At 44.6% G+C, this 8,520-nt stretch overlaps 1 protein-coding gene across 2 annotated transcripts; it reads left to right on the top strand.

Annotated features, from left to right (window-relative positions):
* Positions 1 to 7,628, top strand: polr3glb (RNA polymerase III subunit GL b). 2 transcript variants are annotated; one of them, XM_076986762.1, is made up of 8 exons: positions 1 to 552; positions 1,058 to 1,187; positions 1,674 to 1,697; positions 1,961 to 2,029; positions 3,331 to 3,381; positions 5,520 to 5,590; positions 6,605 to 6,721; positions 6,855 to 7,628. In XM_076986762.1, the coding sequence occupies exons 1-8, from the start codon at positions 433 to 435 to the stop codon at positions 6,939 to 6,941; spliced, it is 669 nt and encodes a 222-aa protein (XP_076842877.1). In that variant the 5' UTR covers positions 1 to 432; the 3' UTR covers positions 6,942 to 7,628. The 2 variants fall into 2 exon arrangements, with proteins under 2 accessions (XP_076842877.1, XP_076842878.1); XM_076986763.1 differs by lacking the exon at positions 1,674 to 1,697 and having other exon boundaries at positions 3 to 552.
* The last annotated feature ends 892 nt before the right edge of the window (positions 7,629 to 8,520 follow it).

The following is an 8,520-nucleotide window of genomic DNA, read 5'->3' as shown; positions in this document are numbered from 1 at the left end:
GAAGACTTTCATGAACGGAACGTCGTTCCGTGTATGGCGGGGAACTTAGCAAATGTTTAGCTTTATCTTATTGTGCCTACAGTGGCATACAGTGTTCACAGTATATTTTAATTACAGACCGGCGATAAGTAGAAGATAAACAGAAAATAACTAATCCGCTGTTTCATCTTTCGTCACCTGCAGCACAGTAGAATGAGTAATTAAGCTAGCGTAGCTAGGCTAGCTCGCGCAGGCAGGCGGGAAACGCAGACCGGAAGTGACTAAAGTGCCATTCAGCTCCATCAGCTCTTCTAATAAAACCTCAGGAAGACGCTGGAGATCTTCTCATGAGCTGGAGGTATTCTCATGAGCTGGTGATCTTCTCATGAGCTGGAGATATTCTCATGAGCTGGTGATCTTCTCATAAGCTGGAGATCTTCTCATGAGCTGGTGATGGCGGGACGAGGGCGCGGCAGAGGCCGAGGGCAGCTGAGCTTCTGTATGGAGGCGGTGGGTGTGGGTAAAGGAGACAGCCTGCCGCCTGCCACCATCCAGCCCACCCCGCTGTTCCCTGTAAGTGGAGCCTGTGTGGACAGTGATGATGATTATGATGAAGGTGACACTGGTTTATAAAGCACAGCTGAATCACGCCGAGGATCACACTAATGCTGCAGTCCAGTGTGTAGTCCAGTGTGACACACCAGTCCTCCCAGCACATCTGACCAACTCATTATTACTGGATGTGTTACATTAGTGTGGATCTGCACAACTCTAAAGTTGATAAACTGATAAACCTGTCTGGGTCCTGTTGGTGTAAACGTTTCCAGAAGTTACTGTAAAGCGTATATGTGAAAATGTTTAACATGCAATTTCTTTTACTTTCATCCAATAAAACACCCACTCCCCTCCCTACAAGATTTTACATTAACCGCAGTGCCAGTTTTGAATTATGCCTGTAATAAATAGTGTTTTAATGACAAACCCGGAATTTCACAATATCACTGTGACATTTTAATGGATGTTAAAGTCAATGTTTATTATGGTCTGTTCTCTCTGTCCTCTTGTTTTGAACGGTCAGCCCATGGAGCACAAACCTGTGCCCTTGCAGACGGGAGACGAGGCCGAGTACATGTTGGCTCTGAAACAGGAAATCAGAGGAGCCATGAGGACTCTGCCCTTCTACGTACGGCCTGTGGCGCCTAAGAAAGGTCACGTTATATTCCCACTCAGCACCGGGTCACAGATCACTGGGTATTAACGTCCTGGGTAGCAGTTTGACCCTCGATGGCAGAAAGAAAGCTTGAGACCACTTTTGGAAAACTAATTTAGCAAAGGCAGTGATTAAAGAGCAGGGGTTCAAACTGGTGATAGTGGTGACAGTTATTTACTAAGCTGAGCTATGGTCATCTGAAATGGAGATTTCATCTTACTCGTGGCTTGTATTACTCATGCCTTATGTGGCTTGTATTAAATGCTCCTTTTAGTTAAGGAGCACCAATCAAACTTCTGGGCACACCTACTCCGTGTTTATAATTTTGAGCATTAAAAAACAAGTTGCCAAATCAATGAAAGAAATCATTGTTAAATTGGTCTAATAAACAAATACTAGATTCTTTGAAGTAACTGTCCTATATTTAGATGACAGCGTTGCACACTCTTGGTGTTGTGTTAACAGCACCTATGATGCTTTTCAGTCAGTCCTGAAGACATTCTCTTTGGTGAGGGTGCATTTAAAATTGTGTTTGCATGTGTGTGTTGAAAATGAATTCAACTTTATTCATATAGCACTATAATTATTATATAAGGTAACACCTTTCCCAAATGTATTTTTATTAATATACATAAAGACTTTTATTAATATTAGAATGCAATTTTATTTTACTATTAACAACATGCATGTAGTGAGGTGGTGGTGGTGTGTGTATATATTTATTTTCTGTCTGTACTTATTCAACTCTGTTTGATTAAATTTTTTTGCCAGATGTGGAACGTTACTCTGACAAATATCAGAATGTTGAACCATCAGACAGCACCACAGAGTGGAACCCAGGTAGAGTTCATTGATCTGATTTACTAATACTCCACCCATTATGGTGAGACTGGGTGGGTGCAGCTCCATCAGGGGTGGTGTTAAGGGACGAGTGTGTGGGCCGCTCCACTCGCTCCAGTGGAACTGCAGACATTCATCGACGGAGTTAATTGAATGACAAATTACCATGAAGTCAGGATGGGTGTTTAGCGCACTAATTAAACCCATTATGTGTTGAGAGCCTGGAAGTGTGAGGCAAAGTGAACAGGGCAGAGTTACAAACAGGCTGTGGTTCCACCGCAGTGTGTGTGTGTGTGTGTGTGTGTGTGTGTGTGTGTGTGTGTGTGTGTGTGTGTGTGTGTGTGTGTGTGTGTGTGTGTGTGTGTGTGTGTGAGGGCAGGAGTCAGACACACCTGCAGTACTACAACATTCACATGTGACTGTTTAAGGGCAGTAAGGCTACACGTATGACTGGTTAATGTGATGTAAGGCTACATGTATGACTGTGGTTAATGTGATGTAAGGCTACACGTATGACTGGTTAATGTGATGTAAGGCTACACGTATGACTGGTTAATGTGATGTAAGGCTACACGTATGACTGGTTAATGTGATGTAAGGCTACACGTATGACTGGTTAATGTGATGTAAGGCTACATGTATGACTGTGTTTAATGTGATGTAAGGCTACATGTATGACTGTTTAAGGGCAGTAAGGCTACATGTATGACTGTAATTAAAGTGATGTAAGGCTACATGACTGTAGTTATTTAAGTGGAGGTGAGTGATTACCACTTTGTTTTGAAGATGTTTTTTTCAACACCAGTTTCATTGCCACCTAATGCTAAATTCCTAGAACATTTCAGCTGGATAATTTAATTTCTTTGCTCACATCCCCATATGTGTGGGTTAAATATATAGACAGATAAACATCTGCTTTTTCATATACTAGCTGGTTAATCCTCATCCTAAATAAGAAGCACTTTGGTTGCACAACTGATGAAGGACCTTTGTCTGAAACATCTTGTTTTGATGAGAGAGAGGTGTTTGTTTTTATGAGAGAGGTGTTTGTTTTTATGAGTGAGGTGTTTGTTTCTATGAGAGAGGTGTTTGTTTATATGAGTGAGGTGTTTGTTTTTATGAGAGAGGTGTTTGTTTTTATGAGTGAGGTGTTTGTTTCTATGAGAGAGGTGTTTGTTTATATGAGTGAGGTGTTTGTTTTTATGGGAGAGGGGTTTGTTTTTATAAGAGAGGTGTTTGTTTTTATGAGTGAGGTGTTTTTTTTGATGAAACCTATTTAAATTTCATTATTGTCTCTGCAGACTGGAGGCGTATACCGAAGGAACTGCGTGTGAAGAGGCCTCTGATTGAGAGTGAGGGGGCTGATGGGATATGTACCTCACATAGGGCTGATTGAGAGTGAGGGGGCTGATGGGATACGTTGCAGCGTTTAGCTCCTCCCTTCCTGCTCTCCCCAGAGACACAGAGAGGCTGACGCAGCTCAGGCATCCCGACAGCAGTCATGTGGACCTGTAGCTGTCCTTGCGTGAGATGCTGTAGCTGTGCTTGCGTGTGGCGCTGTAGCTGTGGTTGTGTGTGGCACTGTAGCTGTGCTTGCATGAGACGCTGTAGCTGTGGTTGTGTGTGGCACTGTAGCTGTGCTTGCGTGTGTGGCTGTAGCTGTGCTTGCATGAGTGGCTGTAGCTGTGTTTGCGTGAGATGCTGTAGCTGTGCTTACGTGAGTGGCTGTAGCTGTGCTTGCGTGAGATGCTGTAGCTGTGCTTGTGTGTGGTGCTGTAGCTGTGCTTGCATGAGACACTGTAGCTGTGCGTGAGACGCTGTAGCTGTGCTTGCGTGAGACGCTGTAGCTGTGCTTGCATGCAGCACTGTAGCTGTGCTTGTGTGAGACGCTGTAGCTGTGCTTGCGTGAGACGCTGCAGCTGTGCTTGCGTGAGACGCTGCAGCTGTGCTTGCGTGCTACGCTGTAGCTGTGCTTGCGTGAGACGCTGCAGCTGTGATTGTGTGCAGCACTGTAGCTGTGCTTGCGTGAGACGCTGTAGCTGTGCTTGCGTGAGATGCTGCAGCTGTGCTTGCGTGCAGCACTGTAACTGTGTTTGCGTGAGACGCTGTAGCTGTGCTTGCGTGAGATGCTACAGCTGTGCTTGCGTGGAGCACTGTAGCTGTGCTTGCGTGAGACGCTGTAGCTGTGCTTGCGTGAGACGCTGTAGCTGTACTTGCGTGAGACACTACAGCTGTGCTTGCGTGAGATGCTGTAGCTGTGCTTGCGTGAGACGCTGTAGCTGTGCTTGCATGAGACGCTACAGCTGTGCTTGCGTGAGACGCGGCAGCTGTGCTTGCGTGAGATGCGGCAGCTGTGCTTGCGTGACTGGCTGAGCTTTATCGTGGCGGAAGGACGTTTAGAATTCACAAGGGTCGCGCTGCGCCACTGGTGCGTGATCTCACGGCGCTCAGGTCTGTCCTCCAGCTGCGTGTCCTCCAGCTGCAGCTGCGTGTCCTCCAGCTGCATGTCCTGCAGCTGCGTGTCCTCCATCTGCGAGGCCCATCCAATGGTTGTGTGTTGAGGGGAGTCTCTGACTCACCGCTGTCTCAGGGGAAATCAGGGAGAAGCACTGCGCCATTATACACACCTACATGAACGTGGACACGGATGAAATAAGAGCTGTGAGGGGTGTCCAGGCTGCAGCATTTAAGCGCCTCTGACACATGTAACCAACATATTTAGTTTTAAACCTTTTGAAGATTTTTTTCCTCAGATGACTGTGGTTTAGTTAGTGATACACATAGGAGTGCACATTTAGTGATACACACAGGAGTGCACATTTAGTCATACACACAGGAGTGCACATTTAGTGATACACACAGGAGTGCACATTTAGTGATACACGCAGAAGTGCACATTTAGTCATACACACAGGAGTGCACATTTAGTGATACACACAGGAGTGCACATTTAGTCATACACACAGGAGTGCACATTTAGTCATACACACAGGAGTGCACATTTAGTGATACACACAGGAGGGCACATTTAGTGATACACACAGGAGGGCACATTTAGTGATACACACAGGAGTGCACATTTAGTGATACACACAGGAGGGCACATTTAGTCATACACACAGGAGGGCACATTTAGTGATACACACAGGAGGGCACATTTAGTGATACACACAGGAGTGCACATTTAGTGATACACACAGGAGTGCACATTTAGTGATACACACAGGAGGGCACATTTAGTGATACACACAGGAGTGCACATTTATCAATCAATCAATCAAAGTTTATTTGTATAGCGCTTTTAACAACTCAAGTTGTCGCAAAGCAGCTTTACAGGGTTTACAAGGTTAACAATACTATGGGTCCAGAACCCTATGTCCATTAACAATACTATGGGTCCAGAACCCTATGGGTCCAGAACATTTAGTGATACACACAGGAGTGCACATTTAGTGCCTGTCTGTCTCACTGGGAATTTGTATTGTTTCAGAAGCTCCAGTTATTCCCAAACAAAGCAAACAGCCACGAGTGGACAAGGAGGAGATGATCCGCACACTGGAGGTAGTGTCCCCACACTGGAGGTAGTGTCCCCACACTGGAGGTAGTGTCCCCACACTGGAGGTAGTGTCTCCACAGTGGAGGTAGTGTCCTCACACTGGAGGTAGTGTCCTCACACGGGAGGTAGTGTCCCCACACTGGAGGTAGTGTCTCCACACTGGAGGTAGTGTCCTCACACTGGAGGTAGTGTCCTCACACGGGAGGTAGTGTCCCAACACTGGAGGTAGTGTCCTCACACTAAAGGTAGTGTCTACACACTGGATGTAGTGTCCTCACACTGAAGGTAGTGTCCCCACACTGGAGGTAGTGTCCCAACACTGGAGGTAGTGTCCTCACACTGAAGGTAGTGTCTACCCACTGGATGTAGTGTCCTCACACTGAAGGTAGTGTCCCCACACTGGAGGTAGTGTCCTCACACTGAAGGTAGTGTCTATACACTGGATGTAGTGTCCTCACACTGGAGGTAGTGTCCCCACACTGGAGGTAGTGCCTCCACACTGGAGGTAGTGTCACAACACTGGAGGTTGTGTCCTCACACTGGAGGTAGTGTCCGCACACTGGAGGTAGTGTCCTCACACTGAAGGTAGTGTCTATACACTGGATGTAGTGTCCTCACACTGGAGGTAGTGTCCCCACACTGGATGTAGTGTCCTCACACTGGAGGTAGTGTCCCAACACTGGAGATAGTGTCCTCACACTGAAGGTAGTGTCTACACACTGGATGTAGTGTCCTAACACTGGAGGTAGTGTCCCCACATTGGAGGTAGTGTCCTCACACTGAAGGTAGTTTCTACACACTGGATGTAGTGTCCTCACACTGGAGGTAGTGTCCTCACACTGGAGGTAGTGTCCCAACACTGGAGGTAGTGTCCCAACACTGGAGGTAGTGTCCCAACACTGGAGGTAGTGTCCAGTTCCTCCAGCACCTGGTCTGCTCTGGTTTTGTTTGATGTTTCTGTCCTCACACAGCAGATCTATTTCCACTGATGTGATGTGTGTGTGGCGTTTATTAATCAGACGCTGGAAAAGAAAGAGGAGGAGGTGAGCTCTGATGAAGAGGAGGGCGAGAAGAAAAAAACAGAGGAGGAGGAGGCAGAGGGTGAGGAAGAGTATGATGAGGAAGAGTTTGAAGAGGTAGGAACCCTTCATTCAGGAGAAAGACATGTATGGAATGATTGCAGTGTTCTCCTACTCCAACTTGTGTGTGTGTGTGTGTGTGTGTTTGTGTGTGTGTGTGTGCGTGCGTGTGTGTGTGTGTGTTCAATAGGAAACAGACTACATCATGTCATACTTTGACAATGGTGAAGAGTTTGGTGCAGACAGTGATGAAAATATGGATGAAGCTATTTACTAATGTTGAACTGGAGACTTGAATCCAGGCACCAGCTGTTAAATGGAGGTTTTAATGTTAGTTAAATGTAATTAATTCCACTCACTGAGTGGAAGTTTCTCAAGTGGCCAATGCTAACAGACGTATAGACGTAACTGGTCAGATTTACTCCAGGACGTTTCTTGCTTGAAGCACATGTTTCTAACAGCAGAATAGAGGCTTGTTTGAACAGTTGAACAAATTAAATTTCAATTTTTTGCATTACGTAGTGTTAAAAGAAGAGATGTCTATTTTAAAGAGGTGTTTGTAGACTTGTAAAAACCAGTTGTGTATATTTATTATTCTGTGCATTTATTATTCACCAGTAGTAACACTTCTGTTTAGGGGTATTTTTATGTTTGTTATATTTGTTGAGTTAGAAACAATGGATGTAAACATTTTTATCAACAGTAATGTTTTATACATTTTAGTCATTTTAATATTACACGATCTGAAAATAGTTGGATAACATTTGTCAGCATGCAGTGATGATGATGATCATAACCACCAGCAGAAACACGCAACAGCTGAAATGAAGGCCAAGATTATTAATGGATCATTTGTGATTATTATATTTTGTGATGTTACGTGATAGACACCTTTGTGTCAGTGACAGTAAGCACAATAATCTGACTTTTTATATAAGTGTCAATAAATGGACGTTTTATGTAAGTGTCTGGACTGGTAATTGGCATTCAGGGTTCGTCAGTTTAAAGATGTTTGACTTAGTAATGAGTCTTGTGTTAAATGGAAGTTTTGGTCCAGGAGCAGGTGGAATGTTAGTAAAGTTAAATACACTCACAAACAACGTTTCCCAGTGTTTTACATAATAAAAGGCTGCATGTAGAGTTTAAAGCTACAGGATCAGTTTGACTCTCACAGCTGTGTGCAGTCACAGCTTCCTGCCGTTGTGGTTAAACATCTCAGCTGTGCCGTCACCGTCATCTTTCAAAGACTCGAGCAGCAAATCACTTCTGCTACTCCACCTGTGCATATTGGTTAGCATCACTGTGCCTCCGTCCTAGAGAGACTTTTGGTTACTACACAGAGTGATCTTTAGCACAGGCGTGGTAGGAAAAGTCAGCTGAGTTGCTCTTAAGGGAATGTCACAGCAAGACTTCACATACCTCCACTAAAGAACGTTCTGACAGAACTTTGGAGAGTCATCGGACATATCTGAAAATAAATGGCTTTGGCCTCTGGATTTCATCAGAGTGAAACTAACAGTGAATTCCCCTCTGACGTCTGGGTAGGAGGTGATAAGCATGATAAGGCTATATATAGTATATATTGCATGTGTGCACACAGTCAACATTTAGCATCACTCTTATTTTGAAAATCTCTTCAGAAATCATACACTGTTTTACTATTAATTACTCATTAAGACACAAATATATATTATTGTCTATCAGTTTGTTACAAGATGAATCCATCAGATTGGCTCACAGGCTGTAGTGCCGCTCTGTCAGCACAGATGACTTTTATTAAAGCACAAGCCTACATCCATTTTCTCGTTCTTCAGAGTCTTTATGCCGCCATTTTAGTATGAAAAATCTAAACATTT

This window comes from Brachyhypopomus gauderio, unplaced genomic scaffold, assembly GCF_052324685.1.
Source record: "Brachyhypopomus gauderio isolate BG-103 unplaced genomic scaffold, BGAUD_0.2 sc49, whole genome shotgun sequence".
In the NCBI taxonomy this organism is placed as follows: domain Eukaryota; kingdom Metazoa; phylum Chordata; class Actinopteri; order Gymnotiformes; family Hypopomidae; genus Brachyhypopomus; species Brachyhypopomus gauderio.
This window is presented reverse-complemented; position numbering and strand designations above follow the sequence as displayed.